Source organism: Epinephelus fuscoguttatus, linkage group LG10 (assembly GCF_011397635.1).
Source record: "Epinephelus fuscoguttatus linkage group LG10, E.fuscoguttatus.final_Chr_v1".
Classification (NCBI taxonomy): Eukaryota; Metazoa; Chordata; class Actinopteri; order Perciformes; family Serranidae; genus Epinephelus; species Epinephelus fuscoguttatus.
The window spans coordinates 17,175,946-17,195,056 of NC_064761.1; the positions used below are offsets into that span (position 1 = coordinate 17,175,946).

Sequence of the window (19,111 nt, forward strand, 5' to 3'; positions counted from 1 at the left end):
TGGATAACCGCATTCTGTGGCATTTCCTGTAGTTTTTCCTGAGAGACTCACCACAGCGTAGTGGAATATGTGTGCTCAGACTGATAGCTTGAGTGCGGGTGCATGTAGGCACATGTGTGCGTGTATGGTGACTCACGGGATTAGAGTGCAGGTGACGCCAGCAGACAGGCTGAGATTACACCTGCTGTTGCTGTCACAAACACACACACACACACACACACACACACACACACACACACACAGAGGCTAAAGCATCAGACGTCACGCACGTGTAGGGAGCAGGCAGGTAACGAGGGGCCAGTGATGATCTGATGGCACTGAACTTCCTGACTCATTAAATCGTTGCAGAGTTGGACACAGCTGTTACTGAACACGTTGTTCATTTGTAATGTTGGACTCTGACTTTGACTTTTTGTTCCAGATGTATATGTTGGGTCAGAGTTTTTTTACTGTCTTTGGAAAACCCACATCGTTTATAGAAGTCTGCATTGAATTTTCAATGTCTTCTTTTATTTCATTTCTAAATTTAGGCCACTTTAATGCCAGAGCTTTCTATGCCATAGAACATGTTCTAATTTAAAAGCTAGCCTTGAGTCAAAGGGACCTTTCTCTTTTCAGAAACTTTAATACCTGGATAATGTGAAACAGCTTTTATTCTAGATTGCTGATTATGATGGAAATTTCCACAGAGAAATAACCAGCAGTTTTATCTTCTCTTACATTTTTGTCTTAGAATGCTTATATCTACATTTGGTTTCCTGTGCTGGTTGTAAATAGTGAATAGCATGCTTAGTTCCCATCACATTTTTACAATGGGTTATGCCCTTTCTTTTTTTAATTTATCACCTCTTTAGTTCAGTCTCAGCCATCCAAGGGTTGTATGAATCTGTAAGAGAAAGCCAGCAAAATTTGTTCCCAATTAACTGTAAAGGAGAAGGGTGGCTGGACATTCATAGATGTGGCAAAGCAAAAACCTAAAATACTTGGACAGACTCATCGCTGTCCAAGTATTTAGTCCTCACTTCCTGTAGCACATGGCCCATCTGGTGCCTTTTTTGAGACTGTCAGGTGTGTCAGCAGAGATTATCTGAGTCTAACTCGTGAATGAGCGCAGGGTAGGGATTTAATACACTGTCTGGCAGTCAGTGATGTTTGAGGTCATGCAGATGCAGCTGGTCCCCTTTCAACACTCCCGCAGCCTGCAATGACCGGCGTCGTCCCTTCCTGCTGAGGTCTCTTAGCCAGCTTAGGATAATCTCTTCTAAAAGACACTTAGAGGAGCAGAAAAAAAACCTGGCTTAGTGTGGTAGTCCCCCGAGGAGAACGGTGGCAATGAAAGCTTAGACAGCAGTGACCAGGACACCGTAATTACTTGATGGTAAATGCGGAACGTGGGGGAGATGAGGCTGCAGTAAAGTCTAAATTTAGGGTCAGCAGATCAGCTGTTGGAAGCTGGGCTTGAAGCACCTGGCTCAGCTGCCAACTTAAAAATGCTGACACTTATAATGCAATCACGACCAGACCGCTCTTTAATGTTTATTGCCCTCCTCGGTTAAAAACCCATCAGTCCGGGCACAAGTACAAACCTATATATTAACCCAAGTTATTGCCTACCATCACTTAATGACAAACAATTAGGAAGCAAGGCTAGAGACAAAGATTAGATTTAATGATTTATTAATTAAGAAATGTTACAAATGTGATAGTTATCTCATTCTAATATTCCTTCCAGAAGAATCTGCCAATGCCTGACACTTTAAAACACAAAAGAAAAAAAAGGATCTTCAGTAAACTGCATCTCTACATACATCAATTAGTTAAATCACAATAACAAAAGTTTGGTTAGCAGAAGCATGGTTGTGCGTGTGGTGTGTGTGCACAAAAAATTAACTAAAACTGGCACTGGTTAGATTCGTTGACTTTAAGCTGTCTGCTACTACTTTATTTTATTATATCGGTAAATCAGCAGTGTATAAAAAATATAAAAAAGGCCATCATTTAAGATTCAAAAAGCAATCCAGCTTGTTTAAAATGACACAAAAAGCCATGACAGGTGTTTATCAACTCGCACTCTGAGTAAGGCTTCAAACCACTGACCTTTAAATATGTGAGCGAAATTACATTTCCACAACAGAAATATTCTTAAATAAAACTTAGAACTTTCAAAAGTCAATTGTCACCACACCATACTGCCACGTTCCAAGTGACCGATAACTGCGAGCTCATCTGAAAACCCTCAAAGTGAAACCTTTCAACTCTAAGAGAAAAAGAAAAGCACTAAATGTGTATTAAATGTTGGCATATGACAAAAATGAGGAAGAAACAAAATATATACAGCACAAAAAAACATATGCAATATGCAAAGGCGTCATGTTGCTTTGGGCAACTAACTCCCCCCCCCACTCCCCCCACCCCCCTCCCACTCGTCATATATAAGTCAGTCTTCACTGAAGACCCCTCATCCCAACAATCCCCACCCCCACCCACACATATTCGCTCATACACACACACAGAACATCACGAAACACGATTACGTCACTAAGCCTGTTAGTTTGGAAAAAGGTGAAGCACTGTGAAACTCCCCAACCCCCCCTCCCTCCTGCTCCTCCCACCTCCCTGTCTCCCCCCTCTTCACTCAGAGAGGGGAGACGGGGCCTTGGTGCAGTCGTTCCACTCGTCCGTCTCGAGGTTGTACACCTCCAACGTGTTGAGGAACTCGTTTCCGTCAAAGCCGCCCACAGCGTAGATGGTTTCTCCCAGGATGGCAACGCCCGCATTGCTGCGTGAAGATGTCATGCTACCCATCATCCTCCACTCATTGCGGGCGGGGTCGTACACCTCCACACAACGGAGCGCGTGGGAGCCATCGAAGCCGCCAACAACAAACAGTTTGCCTGGACAGAGTGAGAGACAGTATTAGCAGGATGACTAAATCACTGTGTTCTGTGCAAGAACTGAATCACCCAAAATTTAAATTTCTAACACTTTGCTTCTTGTCAGCACATTGATAAGACGTCAGTTTCCCACATAGCATGATGTTCTTGCACCATGCACACACTGAAGAAGCTGCCAAAGAACTGCAGCTTATTCTAACGTCATCACACCCGTTTGTGGTCGTGGCCTTACCTGCATGGACAGCAACGGCGGCCCCCCTGCGAGCCACATTCATGGGGGCTATCAGGGTCCAAGTGTTGTTCTCGGGGTTGTAGCGTTCCACAGTGTTCAGGCAGTTCCACGACTCCGCCCCTCCAATCACGTACATGAAGCCTTCCAACTCACACACGGCTGCCTGGTGCCTCCCTGAAAATAAATTTAATTAATGAATACAACTTTCCCATTTCCCCTCCAGTTGCAAATATTACAAGAGCACAAGCTGTTCTCTGATTAACTGTTATCCTTCTTTTGGTCTCGTTCTTAACATAATGTACTCTCTGCTCTAACAATCCAGTTCCCCAGAGGCAATAATTAAAGCTTTATGTGAAAGACAGACATTTGTTAGCCCTCTGAAAAAGACATTCAGCTTTGTGCTTAAGGTCAAGGTCATGGTCAAATTTATTTATATGGCACATTTAAAACAACCAAGGTTTGCCAAAGTGCTGTACAATCTAGAAAGCACTTAAGTATTAAAATACAACTATATAAATAGAAAAATACAGTATTAGAGCACACAGTACATAGAAATATTAAGAGTAACAATAGAAAACAAAATAAAGTGCACAATAGGCACAAAATTCAATAAAAACAATCCATACATCGGCAATGTTCGGCTCAACATGCGTCAAATGCTAACGAGAAGAGATGGGTCTTCAGCAACGACTTAAATATCTCAAGAGTCTGGGCAGATCTAATATACAATGGTAAGCTGTTCCACAATTTTGGGGCAACCACCACGAAGGCTCGGTCGCCTTTAGTTTTGAGCCTAGATATCGGGACATCTAGAAGCAACTCATTTGATGACCTCAGTGCTCTAGCTGGTGTGTGAACATAGATGAGTTCAACTAAGTAGTGGGGGGCCAGACCATTCAATATCTTAAAAACAAACACCAAAATCTTAAAATCAATCCTGCAGCGGACAGGAAGCCAATGCAAAGAGGCCAGAACCGGTGTGATGTGGTCACGTTTTTTCATGCTGGTCAAAAGGCAAGCAGCAGCATTTTGCACTAGCTGCAGACGCCGCAAAGAACGTTTATCTAAGCCCACATACAGAGAGTTGCAGTAATCAAGCCTAGATGTAATGAAGGCATGGATAACTCTCTCCAAGTCTTTGGGTAAGAGATAGGGCTTTACTTTGGCGAGCAGGCGAAGCTGAAAGAAAGCACCTTTGACCACAGAACCAATTTGCCTGTCAAACTTAAAAGCACTATCAAAAGTGACACCAAGGCTTTTAATAAAAGAACAGTTTTTGGAAGCCAGGGGGCCCAGAGCACCAACAGAGTCATTTACACATTCCGGATATCCAAATACAATAACCTCATTCTTATTATCATTTAGATTCAGGAAATTTAGGCCCATCCAAGTTTTTATGTCATTAAGACAAGCTAACAGAGGCTGCAGAGAGTCCTTACATTTTAATTTTAAAGGAAGGTACACTTGGACATCATCTGCAAAGCAATGAAAAGAAACATTATGCTTACGGAGAATGGAACCTAGGGGCAGCATATATAAAGAAAACAATAAAGGGCCCAAAATGGAGCCTTGGGGGACCCCACAGGTCACATTTGCCACATTTGAGGAGAATTCACCCAGATGGACAGAGAAACTGGCTGGGCTGAGAATGACAATCCGTAACCACGGTCCTCTGAGCTGTATTGAGCGTCTGACGGCAGAAGAGTAGCAAAATCCACCACGAAGGAGGCGAGGATCAGCCGCACAGGACAGCGACAGATAGGCCTTGACTTTCACCAATACACCACTGCGCTTACCCTGTCTTCTCCAACGTTTTTTTGCGGGGAGGGGCGCAAGGTGAGCGGCGCAGGTAAGATGGAATATCTGCCAGCAAAGGAGGGAGGCTTGCAGTCGGGTCTCCCAATTCATGCTTTAGCAGCGTTAGCGACGCATCAGAGACTCGAATGTTAAGAGCTTGGCGATCATAAGCAAATAGAGCCGAGACATCCCAGCAGCAGACACATATGAACAGAGCAATAACAAACAATAAACTGAGTAGACGCGACCAACGGTCTGCCAAACATACTGGCGCCATCTTGGATCAATTCTTAAGGTTAGACCATGTGATATGTAGATAAATGGAAGATTGTGAGTGTATGTGGGACTGTGTGGACACATACTGATGTTAAGGGAGGCACAGTTGGACCAGGTTTTGGTCACAGGGTCAAAAGCATCACAGTTCTTCAGGCCCTTCTGCCCACAGGGGTCCGACCCTCCAACAACATAGAGTTTGTTGTTCAATGAGCAGACACCTTTAAACAGAGAAGGCAGGGATGAGCTAAAAAAGCAAACTGGCTTCAGTCAGTAACAAGAAGGCTACTTTATCGAAGCATTTTCCTGGATAAAATCGTTAAATTCAACAAAATCATAAACCCTTGCAGGAGGGACTGACCTGCATTGCAGCGGTTTGTCCTCAGCTCTGGCACTTGAGTCCATTCATCAGCATGTGGATCATACATCTCCCCGGAGCTCAGCTCATCAGAGTGTCCATTTGAACCTCCAATCACGTACAGCTGACCCTGTGAGGTAAATATATACGAGTCATTAGAGGATGAAGATGATTATGATGCAGCAACCTGACACCTAAACACTCACATTTAAAGTTTGATTTGGAACTACAGCAACCTATTGACATTAAGGTAATTTAGAAACAATTAATTGGGCAGGGAATAGGGAAGCATGTATGTATTTGCACAAGCCAACTAAAGCCTCCTGTATAAGTATTAAATAGGTGTATTTCTATGACAACAGTAAAAATGTCACTTCACTGCAGAGTCAATAAATGTGAGATAAAGATTAATAGTAAACTGTACCATGAGCACAGCCATCTGGAATCGAGCCCTTGGAGTCCGCATGGGAGCAATGAAGGTCCAGCTGTCCTCGTTGGGGTCGTAACACTCCACAGTCCTCAGACACTCTTCTCTGTTGTAGCCTCCTGCAGGAACATTGAGATGAAGTCAAGAGAGAAGCATGTAGCTTCTTATGTACCCCGACCTCCTTGTAGCTCCAGTTATTCACCTTACACATGATACAGTCCTCTACTCTAACCCTGTTTAGTGCTAACCTGCTGCGATGAGTTTTCCATTCAGAGCTGCGGTGCCCAGGCCAGAGCGAGCATAATGCATGGGTGAGAGCGGCTGCTCCTCCAACTCCTCGGGCTGGGCCTCGAAGCTGAGGCTCTTCATCAGGCAGGGGGTGGCAGAGGGAGAGGTCTGAGGGCTGCTGCGACCGTGCAAGAAGATCACACACAACATACCGTCCAGCACAGCCAGACACAGGTAGTTGTTGTCTACGAGTAAAATTGGAGATTGTTTAGAGCCACGTGAGGAGAAAAAGTTTAAAGATCAAGCTCAGAATTCAGATTCTATGTCGCTTCAAGTCAAGTTGTCTAATCTTGAAGTCAACAGACTTCTGACCTCAATCTTGTCTAATTTTATCAAGCAGCATCTGAAAGACTTGTGCACAAAATATATTCAAAGAAAATATTTCTGATTGTACTGTGAAAAATCACATGCACAAAACATACTTGTGGTCTTCTCAGAGGCGATGTACTTCCACTCTCTCCTGCCAGGCTGTTTCGGGGCATTTGCTGCTTGGTTGGAGGGCGACAGGCTTCCTGAGGAGCTGCAGCTCATCTGTCTCTGGGTGCTCTCCCGTATGGGTTTCTTCTGCAAGAGCACAGTGCAGCTACAGAAGCCAAGCTTGCACCACAGGCCCACCACTGGCCACAACACCAGGTAAACATACCCCACAAAGTACACTTTGATCCAGCTGGTCTAATATAGAGGTTTTTATCGAGTATGTATTGAAATCTCACATCACCTGGAGCCAACAACACAGCACCGCAAACTACAGTCTCGGACAACAATACAATCAGATCTAACAACACACAGGTTAGTCACAACTCAGACTAGAGGGTAAAAGCTGGAGCAGCCATTACTGCATTCAACTGGTTGAGGTTATCTTAAAGATCAAAGTGTGGTTTTCATATATGCTCAACAGCATAGCCAGGCAGCTATCATAGATCATTTCTTGCTAATCTACTGACATTGCATTGTGGCTAAATTTGGTATTAAATGAGCCATATCTACTTCTTGCCAGGCACAGGCTGTGTAGTGTTTTTATGCATGGCCAGGCAAACTGTATAATAAGGCTACACACTGCCAAAGCAAAATGTGGTAGAGACTTCATTACAGTGAAGCCAGGCACAAGCTGTTGAGTACCTGCACAAACTGAAGGTGGTCCTCCTCGCCACCAAACACCTCACAGTGCCCATCAATCATCAGCCCTCCATCCACCAGCTTATGGTCAGGTGAGTAGTACAGCGTTTGCACCTGAAAGACAAACAGGAACAACACACCCATGTGGCTGTCTCCATGGCAACACACTGAGAACCCCAGCAAAAGGGGGGGAGGGAGGAAGTGGGGAGGAGGAGGAGGAGGGTAGCAGTGCTGTGAAGAGGAAGAGGGGGGAAGGGACGAACAGCCTGGATCTTCTGTTGCTTGGATCGAAAGCTTCCTTTAAAAAGACACACGCTGCTGCCACTGCACAGAGTGGGTTAAGTAATTGAGCTCAAGAAGGTATCTGACAGTGGCTCTCCTTAATTTGCATCTAAAAAAAAAAAGAGGGAGCTGGTGAAGAATGAGAGGCTGCATCTGGAAAGATCTTCTGTGAAGAATGAAGAGAAGGAGGAGGAGGAGGAACAGGGGGGGCTGCATGTAGCCCTCTTTCCACCTCTGCTGCTTGGAAACCGGTCCTTTAGCTGAACAAGCTGGTCATTGTGATGACAGCCACAATAGGCAGTCAAATCCAGATGACTACAGACAGCGCTGTTGTAACAACTATTAAGCTCATCTTAAACAGTACTCATTAAAAGATTAAATCCAAAAATAAAAGCAAAACCACGTAATGTTCTGTTGGGGCCAGACAAAATAATACTACGAGAATACGTGATGAAGCTCCTCAGTTGCCCATCTGAAGGGCACGTTTTAGAAAATGAGGGAAAAAAGCAGGGGCTTCTGTAATTTAGTAAAAAAGTTGCTGAAATTTATAATTTTACCTGAATGGTTAATCATTCGTCTGTAATTTAAAATTTTCTTGAATGTGTCAGTGGATAAGTAGGCCTGTATGAGACTATATTGTTATGAGTAAATGGACATTCAATTAGATGTATTTATCGCTAAAGGTTTGTGAGCAATGTATTTTGGTGAACGCAGAAATGGGATGCATCTGCATATGTGGGATGCATCTGTATATGTGGTATGGACAGATGGGAGCACAGTGTTGCTTGGCTGCAAAGAGGGGCTGCTGAGAGGCAGTAGTGCTCCTCTCCTCCCTCTCTTTTCTCTGACTCATTACCCTGGTGGCTCAGTCCTGGCTCTTCAGTCTGGTCTCCTGCTGCTGCTAATAAACCTACAGAGAGATAAATCAACGGGGAGGAGTGACTGTTAGTGCTGGAGCAACAAACACGCACCTGTTCAGATAGTAAAGTGGCAGTGAGACAGTAGAATCAAGGGTCACACCTTTGAGAACCTGCGTTTTAGTGTTTCACAGATGAAGAGCCCTGTTATACTCAGATAGGGTTGAACGTAAACCAACCACATAACCAAAAAGAGAACAGCGGAGACAATAAACAAGAGCAAACAGCAGCTCTTTTTGGCTCACCTCTAATTTGTAGTATGGTTCAGGGGTACAGAGTTTCTTACTGCAAAAACCTCAACAAATCAGAGGAAAAAAAAGAATAATCCTGACATAGCAGCATGACAGTGGCATGCTACTTCTACTTCAGCCCCCTTAATGACTTCTTAACGTCAAAAACAGGAGTCAGAGGGAGAGCAAAGGGCAGGGTATGAATGAAGATCAGTCTGAGAGGTGAGACTACAGGCCCTGGTACTCACCTCCTCCATCAGTCGTTCCAGTTGGTCTCCGTTCTCCCAAAGGCTACGCTGCACCCAGTTGAGAACCTTCGAGTAGAGCTTGCCGTTGCTTGGCAGGGTCAGGTTGTCTTCTAGCATTACTTCTAACTGTAAACACACAAAGGGATGAAACAGGAGTTAGATTTACACACAGTAAGATAAAGTGACTGCTTGACTGAAGAATCTAATACCTGGACCCTTATTGTTTACTGGAAAACTTGATCTTCACTGTTTATTAATTTACCTGAGAATGAGGTACACCTGATTCATTACCTGTATAATCCCTTAACTTTGCCACAGAGGCAAGATTTGCCTTAGTATCATATTAAGTTGCTTGGGAACCACCCACACCACTCAACAAACCAGTAAGCTCCAGGTCAGGGTATATGCAGGAATCTTGAGGTTAATTTCAATACCTTTTTAAGACTTTTTTAAGACCTTGCAAAAAACCTTAAGACCTCATCGCCACTTCAAGCTGTCGTTAGCAGCAACGCATCTTTAACTTACGTTACCTGGTCATGGCGCTGGAGGACTGCAGAAACCTGAAATGGAGAGCTGCCGCTCTCTGTAGCTAACGGCAGCCTTATGGCTAGCCCCTTGCATGTGGGATTTTACTGCATTTATTACCATTGAGGCTACGCTTATCTTTTTTGCAGTATTTGCAATAGGCTTCCCGGTTGGTACCTTCAACCGTCTTTATCCAATCTTTAAACTCCAGCATCTCCAGCAGGAATTCAGCGAACTTGCATTTCCCCATTTTTTATTGTCTTTTGCTCCTCTGTTTGGCACCTGGACATGCGCCGTTGTGTGATGTCGCACAGGTACGCGCACAGCCCCAAGTGGCAGTCCGAGTGTGCCTACCTACACATCGTTGTTTGTAATAGTTGCGAGGAGGAAAATAAATTATACATTCATGGATACTTTTTGTCAACGCTTGAATGCCAAGAAAATTTAATACTTCATAAAATCGCAATTAAGACTTTTTAACACTTTTTAAGGGCCTTAATTTTCCGACATTTTATTTATCAACTTTTAATACTTTTTAAGACCCCGCGGACACCCTGCTGGTGCAAAATTTTAAAACATTATTGGCTTAATCACTGCCTGAAATGTATTTGAAGTGCTCCAATTGAAATTCTGTAGGCTCATAATAATCGCTACAGGTCCAGTTTGTGGTTCACCTTATTATCCATTAGATCTTTCATTCCCAACTGGGGCCACAACAAACCAAACAATTTTACCACATTTTTGTAATTAAACATTTTTTTCACTTAGTATCTGAAAGTGCCCAAATTAGATAGACGGTGTGAAAGAGGACATCGCCTCACAGTCTGAAAAGTGAAGCCAATGCCAAAGTGCCACCGACCCACGTTCTTACTAAAGGCCAGCATGGGGTTTATCGTGAGTTTATGGTCTCAGCCACTAGTTTCAAGTTTTCTTTACTACAGCATTATGTTCACTTTGTAAATTAAGGTCCCATTTAGAGTAAAACACACGACAAAGCAGGTATGCTTTAGGGCGTGGCTGCCTTGTGATTGACAAGTCACTAAAACAGCAATCTGTCAATCAGGATAGAAGCATAGCAATACGCACCCATGGCACCAAGTACATTTAAATAGCTGTGACCTTTCGTTTTCATCATAAATTTTCTAAATGACGGCTCTGTATTGCCTAACTATGAGTCAGGCTCTGTCAGGTTGCCTGTATAGGTCGGTGTGCATCGTGTCCTTGGGTCCCTCACTTCTGGCTCCAAATAAACAAGAAGACAAACTCGCTTCAAAACGGCAGTCGACAAACTAATTGGTGACGTCACAGTGGCTATGTCAACTTCTTTTACACTACCTTTGGGAAAAGTGTAGTGGAGGCCCAACAGCTTGCATGTTTGTTTTCCCTTCTAACAACTTCATTTGATTTATTCCTAGTGTACCTGGTGGAGTCCTCGTGTTGAAGAAATGCCTATACACTATAACCCACCTATGTTAGGAATATGTTTTAAGTCTCTGCCCTAAATACATTCTCAGCAGGATTTAGCAGCAGGGCAATCTATAAGAGGCACTCCCTCATACTATAAGCATTGTTAATCTTGTGTCAAAGTCAGAGAGCTAAAAATAAAAAGCTTATTGCAGTGTATGCTATTCAGCTTAAGACCACCTACGCTAGGTAGTTTTAGTGCAGGAACAAAGGGGGGACTAGAAGAGTCAAGTTCCAACCTGTGTTGTCTTGGAGCTTCATAATCAGGGATGGCCCCAATTCTGCCAAATCATGTATAACTTACTGGTACCACTTCAACTGACTAGAAAATACTTGGAAACATTACTGCATGTGTGTTAATTTAAGATAGTACCTTTAGGCGGGGAAGTTTGAGGAAGTCCTCCTGTTCAGACACTTCCAGTAGATGGTCTTGGATGAAGGCGTCCACCTTGGCCAAAACTCTGGTATCTCCCATGGAGCTGGCAAAGTTACGAAAAGAGATGGCACTCTGGGAATCCATTTTAGTCAGCAGGTAGTCGCCACAAATCTGAGGAGTGGGATATGTTAAAGTTAATGAGTTCCTTGTCACCTGTAAAAATCACATGTGACCTTAATTGTGACATTGGGGAAGGGAGTGTGATTAAAAACATACCTGTTTGACTCGCTCCATCTTGAACCGTTTGGCTGCAGAGTAAACTTCCTTGACCAGTTCCTTGTCTGCCTTTAGCCTGTGTTACACGCAGAGGATGAAAAGAATAAGAGGTTGGCAATCATTTCCAAAAGTTAAAATTTAGCTGTGATACGAAAGGGTCAAAGGCCAAAGAGTTACTAACTGGGCAGTATAGGCGTAATTGAGCAAGATCTCCACAGCCTCTGGGTCCAAGTCCTCAAAAGTGACATGCGAAACTCCATGAGGCTCAACGTCACTGTTGAAGATCTCAAACAGGTAGGGACTGCAGCAAGCCAGAACAGCACGGTGAGCCATCAACTCATGACCACACACCTGGACAAAGAGAGCAAGAGAGAAGAACACACACTGTTAGGATGTCTGTGAGTTTCTACATGATATTTGTGTCTCAGCATTAAAGGAAACTAAAGAAACAAACCCAATGTTAATTGAGAAAATGTTTGTAATAAAAAGCAACATCATTAAAAGTTAAAAATCAAAGCCATTTAATTCCCTTGTGCCTCACTGGCAATATCTAAATGTATATTCCTGACTGGCTGCACAAGTCTCTAACAGGTCTGTATTATACAAAGGGTGGGAACAGGTTCTCAAACTTGAGATAAGAGAGCAACAGAAACAAAACAGGAAACAGTGAAGTAAATCTTTTTCTTGTTTCTATGTGTGGAATGACTCACATTTCACACACACATACCAGTCATCATTCAGACCCACTCAACTATGTGGTTTGTTCTAAATTCCACTGCACATACACACAGATACAATTAGCCCCACAGTTTGTATTGACATATTGTGCATCTCAGACTGTTTTGTATTCTAAAAACACGCGAGTCATTTTATCCCCTATGGTGCACCATAACCTCTTATGTTTCACAGAGTGACTGTGTAGCTTCTCTGAGAAAGTGTGACAGTGAATGTTTCCATTAACCATACCTGCAGTCTAACATCACAGAACTGACCACTCTTTCTCAGAGCATTCATTTTGGCCACGGTGGAATCCAGGAAACTTTCATCCTCAAAGATCAAATAACCATTTGGAATCATCTTGGTGAATTTTGATGGTGTGTCTGCAGAGGAAAGGTTAAAAAAAAAGAAAGAAAGAAAAAAAAGACAGAATTAAATGTCTGCCAAGTGAAGCAATAATACTTGGCATGCTTGTCTTCTGCATTCTGTCCAACATGCTTTCAGCTGTGCAACACTGTAATAGCTGGTTTTATTAATTGATGACCAGAGTGAGGATTAGGATTGGGTGCCTGTATTGTGCACTGTGTATTATATTCTGTCCTATGCATTAATCATGGCCTTACCTAATAGAGAATAATACAAATCCAGGGAAGCACCACTGCTGAGAGTAGAACCAAAGGTAGGCAACAGGCAAAGCAGACTCAGATCACAGTTGAACTCAAGTCTTCTTCACCCGAGGAGAGGGATGGGAAGTTGTTAGAAGTACTGCCAGTTGACTAGACGGGCGTGAGCAGAAGGGAGAAGGGGAGCAGCCGCACGGACAAACTATCAGGCTTGAAGCGACTGTAATCAAGTCCTCGAGATCCCGTTGGCTATAGAGTTGTACTTATTCTGTGTTGGTCATACATTATAACCTAGGAAAAAGGAGAAAAAGAAACATGAGTTTTGTTTTGTTTGTTTAACTGGAGAGAGGGCAAATGGCTAATCCTGAAATTGATGCTGCCTGTTCTTGGCACCAGTGCAATGCTAGCATGAGTCAGTTCCACATGGTAAATCAAGGCAACCTTGAGCACGAGATGGCAGCTGAGAACACTTCTCTACTCTCTCACAAACCATTTTGCAGTTGAATACATAATGTTTTCATATCCTCCACATGCATACAAAATTAAAGAAAAGGTTATCTGATTCAAGATACATTGGTCACATCATCTGATCACGTTACCCTTGTTGAATTCAGGAAGAAAACTGGAATTCAGCCATTTATCCAAACATGCTGTTAACCAAAAGGCGTACAGTGCTGTAGCTAAGCCCATGCCTGTGATACTCCTTCCTTACAACACCCTCCATTTAGCGCTTTAAATCTCCACACCTGCTGATGCGTCCCACCGGGCCGAGCAAGACCATTTAATCCCTCTCATGCCTTGAGCTCTGTCTCCACTCTCTCTGAAGCAACCCCACTCCAACTCTCTTATCCAACAAGCCCCTATGACTGGCTCCTCCCTATAGGAACCCTTCTCATTCAAGCACTGACCTATAAGGTAAAGGCAGGAGGGAACAACTTGTGACAAGAGTTTCCACAGCCAGTCAATTGTTAAGATACAGTGATGGTCTGTTACCTATTGCTATGAATTGTGGTAGGCCGTCATAGTTCTCCATATACCATCTAACACTGATCCACAAGCCCCACCCACCCACACTTGCAGGTCACATCCAATAGAGATCATCCCTTATCTCTCCATCAAGATATTTTATACTGCTATTAAAGAGTTTGGATTTTACTAGCAGTAAAGTCTCTGGCAGCCCAACCTGAGCCAAACTAAATCACACAGAGCTTACTTGTACCAATCAGATGAATTAACACAACAGACATAATTCCATGCCTAACCACCTCACCACTTGACATCTGCGGTTTTAAGCTTTGAAAATAAATTACACTGCAGTCCCAACAGTTTTATCACTATACCAAATGGGGAGAGAGGACAAGACAGACCACAGCAGCTGCCTATAGTCTGAAACTGTATCCACACTCCATGTGACAAGGCTTTCTTGGGTAGCCTAGCTTCGTGCCTGTGGTCTGTATCCAACTCGCATGCGATTCTAACTCATTAGAAAAAGCTGTGATTTACTCAACTGCTGTGCTTGTAGTGTACTTGTGACTCTAGCTGCTGTCAGCGGCACATTCAGTAGCACCATGCGAGAATTTTTCAGTAAAATCCTCTAGTTTTTGTGCAGAATTTACAACATTAGTACAATACTTGTCAATGACGAAGCCTGAAACCTTGTAACATATGAAAGCAGGCCTCTATTCCTCAAAGGAACACGACTCTGGGAGGGAAATGACCATTTCCTTGTCAGGCACACAACAAAAATATAAAAACAAACACTTCTGGTTTTTTAAAAGTATCTTAAGCCTTGAAGGAGCTTTATCTAGCACCGTTTCAGGTCTAGTTGCTCTGTGCACAGTCCATGGGTAGACTTATGCTGCATCAAGCATGATACAGACAATGTGAAAGACAGACTGACACCAAGGCAGACAAACACTATGCTCTTTGTATGCTGCTCTATAACATTTTATCCACGGTCAGATGGTTTGAAGGAAAGGTAAACAAACACAATCTTGCATACCTAAGTTCATGTGTGAATGGCACTTTTATAATGAAATATTATGTTTCTGGAACATCTCAGCTAAAAAAAAAAGGTCTGACATAGCAAGATATCAGCACATTTTCAATTAAGCAACAATTCATTTCTTGCCCCGAGTTATGCCTTCAGTAGATAATCCCTAATAACAGCAACTACATTTGTGAAAAAGGTGCCAAACAACTGGTTGAACAAGTAAATCACAATGCCAGTTACGCGCCAAAAGCTAACTGTACATATCACCCTTCCCACACTTAACAACATTATGCATGGCTGTGATTTGTATGCCAAATATCCCACAAACTAACATCAATCCAATATTTAAAACACCCACAAAGCAAAAATACGTGTGCACTTTGCCAGATCGACCAAAAAATAAATAAATAAATAAATAAATAAACAAACTCACAGAATACTCAATCCAGTGGCCTACTAAACTCAAAAGCACACAGTGTGAATTTAATAATCATAAGTCAAGTATCTGGAGGAAAAAAGGAGAAATAATGTTCAGATTGGATTACTTAGCCTCTGAATACATTTAGCTTTTTTCTTAATCCTTTTGACAACACTTACACAGCGTGATGCAAAAGGACAATAAGGACAAAATGCCTTAAGAAAGGTAAATATAAACACTATGGAATTGACTGCATTGCCCTAAAAAGTACCTTGTAATTTGTACCTTGTTATATTTCACAACAATCACCATCTAATGAGTGTTGTCTGGGAGCATGCCATCTAGAAAGATGCTAATCATGTACAGTGTGAAAGTTAACACCCTGAACACACGTACATGACATGCTGCACAACTTCTTTAGGTTTGGCAAAGACTTGTAAAAGGCGGATGTGTAAAACTAACCAAGCTAAGACTGCTGGGGTGTGAGTCAGAGATTTTTATGGGTAAATGCTCAAGCACGACGGCACATGCTATAATACAGTCTTTTTGTATTGCACTGCACAGCAGTTATAGCAAGGCTGGCATGGAAAACTATAATTCACCGGGTGTGTGTGGATGGAGGGAACACTGACCCACTTTTGAGTGGTTATGCAACATCTGGCAGAAGACTTCTTGTGAAGGCTCAAGAGCTCAACTCCTCCACATGGCTGGGTCCACCACGCTCGCCTGTTGCCTTCTTCCCTTCACATTTCTCCACCTCACACTAAATCCAACACTGTGCCAGGCAAGCCATGCCTTCAACTCTCTGGATAATTCTTTACAGAGTTGCAGCCTTGATCACAGCTGTGATTAAAAAATAATCTTCTCTAAAACTGATAAGAGAATCTTACGCCATGTCCAGTGTTTCTCTGGGAGCCAGCAAACAGCAATTGAGAATTTATTTCTGGATACAAGATTCATGTGCAAAAACTAGAACAAGTAGGAAGAAATAACAACATAGAGATCGGGTCAATGACCATACAGTTATCCATGTATAGACCAAAAGGCCAGGCAGACTTTGTGAGCTGTAAATGTGGATATATGGGCATATGCTTGAAAACCAGGCAACAAAGGCAGTAAAACAAAGGTACCAAAGAGAACAAGTGAGACTGTTCACAACTTTGTCACAGAGAATAGCCCTGAATGTATTTTCCCTCTCCATTTTCCAGCTGAATAGTCAGTCACAAAAGTGCAGGCCTGACACTGAACAATCAATGCTTGTTAGACAGCCCTCCAGTGGTGAAGAGCGGCATTGCGTGCTATTTCACCCAGTTTTACTGTGTGGAAAAATACCGCTTAAATTTAACACTTCTAGAACAAGGGGATCTATTAAGGGCGTTAACAATGCACAAGAAGGAGGCAGTAAACACTGTATTGCTTGTGTGTCTATAAAAATACAAAAATAAATCAAGGCACCAGCAGAACTGAGATACTATAATACCTCATATGAAAAAAAAAAAATTAAAATGAGGAAGATGTCAAATGTGTTCTGAGAAACCAGAAAATCCCCACATTTTTACGCGTAAGCAACTCATGACAGTATCATTGAATGAAGTAAAAGGGAGGATAATATGCCAAAGCATGACCACTCAGACAATAAGGATGTTTTATTAATCATCTACTGGATAAGCCTGCTAGATGTTTTCCCCCGTTTTCATAAAATCACTCATCTCCCATATGGTATTTGGGGATTTTCCACGTGGTTGCCAGCCTCAAAACCGGATTAAACGCACAGTAGGTCAAATACTACCATGGTATAAGGCGACCTGCAGCCGGCTGACACTATAAAGCAATGCACTTAAGGAAATCTGAAACGTTAAGAACTGGCTAGACAATTTCCTTTTTACTAGACAATCGATACAGTGCAGTCAATACTGCTCAACGTCGACAGAAACAGTGGCGCGTCAACATTATGCCAAGACTGGTCACAGCCCATTAGATCTGACACGGTATGGCACTATATGGAGGGTGAGTAAAGGACAGGATGTACCCATGCTACGTTACCCACCCTGCCATCCCCCAGTGGGCACGTCTTACAATTGCCCACCCAGTATCTCCTATTTATCTATTCGCTGCAGTGCAATGTCATTTATCTGCCTGCCTCCTCCTTTGGAGTAATGTGCCAGGGCCATGATGTCTGGCGATGTGCCAGGAGTCATATAGCTAGCCTTTACATACATCCCGCCACCAGAAACTGGGTCAGCAGCGAGAGCCTCCCCAAGAATCTGAATGACTCGACTTATGCACGGATCACAAGAGCAGAAAAAATGTAACACAGGCGAGATAACATTAGGCATCCAGTCGGAGGCATGCTAGCAATGTATAGAGAGATGGAGAGATTTGGCATGCTCGGAAGCTACCGCATGTTAGCCTTCTAGCTAGAGACAACCTGCTGCTTAGCTAGGATGGGGAGCATGAGACAGCCACATCCGCTCAATTTATTTAACGGAACCACAAAAAATACATTAAGTCGTTTGTACGTGTCCGTGCTCAATGTGAGAGCTGGTTTCACTATTTTGTTAGCTGGCAATATAAGCTAAATACCAGCGTCCTTATAGTTAACGTTAGCTCAATGCGGAAAGCGGTTTGTGACATTGTCCGCGCCTGTAGCGTTACAATAGGTATTTCCAGCAGTTTCCACCCAGTCTGAGGTACCTCTACATTAACATCTGTCGGTGGCTTAATATTTTCTAAACTGAAATTGAAAGAAGACACATTATTATACACTGACACCAATGGCACATTTAACGGTTTCTCTACCCTTAAACAGCCACGTTAACGTTACTCGACAAAGACGTAAAACGGCGGCATTTCCTCTTTCACATTTTCTTTTCTTGAAAAGACAGAAAAATGTCTTACCTGAGGCGTTTGACAGCAAACGATATTAGACATATTTAATGCGACTTCAGAGTTGGTTGGTTCGGGTTAAAGCAAAGACGCAACGCGGCTACAGGCACTGCTCGCTGGGCTGGTAGTAGGTGTCTGTTTCCTCTCAGTAAGAGAAGCACGTCCACTCTCGCTCTAGTCTGGACCAGAATGGTCGGTTGGTGACGGAGGAAGCGCGCTCCCGGCAAAAACCGTGCGACCGCCACGCTGCCTGTGACGCAATCGACAGTGGGCGGTCCTACAACGCCCACTCCTCCAGTCATGTGTGAGAGTGATGAAATCCAGGGTGCAATACCGGGTGCATGATATGAGGAGCTCAGAGGCAATTTATGGCGAGTAAATAGATAAACAAGATAAGATTAACTCAGCCACAGGGAAGTTTGAGCACGTTTCCCATGGACGACGTATAAAGAGAACCAAGTCTAATCGTAAATTATTTACTTATCCAGGAATTATATTACATCAGCTTTCTAATGGCCGGTGGTGGAATAAGTAGTCATAAATTTCACTTGAGTGAAAGTAGCAATAGGTTACAACAGTTGAAAAAAAATATACCTAAAGTATCAAATGTATCATGCACAATGGCTCATTTCTGAATTATATATACTATATTACAAGATGATTATAAGTATTAAATGCATATATTACTTTATTGTTGCAGCTGGTAAATGTGGGGCTATTTTAACTTGTATTTGCCAGGCTACTGCTGGGTGCATTAATCTCTAATATTCT

At 42.9% G+C, this 19,111-nt stretch overlaps 1 protein-coding gene across 2 annotated transcripts; it reads right to left on the reverse strand.

The window, feature by feature from the left end:
* Positions 1-1,660: 1,660 nt before the first annotated feature.
* Positions 1,661-18,544, reverse strand: ivns1abpa (influenza virus NS1A binding protein a). Of its 2 annotated transcripts, none has more exons than XM_049587205.1 (15): positions 18,353-18,544; positions 13,044-13,334; positions 12,670-12,803; positions 11,885-12,054; positions 11,704-11,779; positions 11,425-11,598; positions 9,063-9,188; positions 7,389-7,499; positions 6,692-6,833; positions 6,230-6,454; positions 5,979-6,100; positions 5,558-5,684; positions 5,286-5,417; positions 3,127-3,300; positions 1,661-2,894 (listed from the first exon to the last, which is right to left on the reverse strand). In XM_049587205.1, exons 3-15 carry the CDS (start codon positions 12,778-12,780, stop codon positions 2,632-2,634), a joined length of 1,953 nt encoding a protein of 650 aa, XP_049443162.1. In that variant the 5' UTR covers positions 12,781-12,803; positions 13,044-13,334; positions 18,353-18,544; the 3' UTR covers positions 1,661-2,631. The 2 variants fall into 2 exon arrangements, with proteins under 2 accessions (XP_049443162.1, XP_049443163.1); XM_049587206.1 differs by lacking the exon at positions 18,353-18,544 and adding an exon at positions 13,790-13,933.
* Positions 18,545-19,111: the final 567 nt, after the last annotated feature.

Bases quoted from the DNA above. Each gene is read 5' to 3' on its own strand.
- ivns1abpa (XM_049587205.1), bottom strand. From the start codon at position 12,780: ATGATTCCAAATGGTTATTTGATCTTTGAGGATGAAAGTTTCCTGGAT. The intron at 11,780-11,884 runs GTTAGTAACTCT...CGTGTAACACAG, and splicing joins AATTACGCCTATACTGCCCA to GCTAAAGGCAGACAAGGAAC. The intron at 5,418-5,557 runs GTCAGTCCCTCC...CTCTGTTTAAAG, and splicing joins GACAAACCGCTGCAATGCAG to GTGTCTGCTCATTGAACAAC.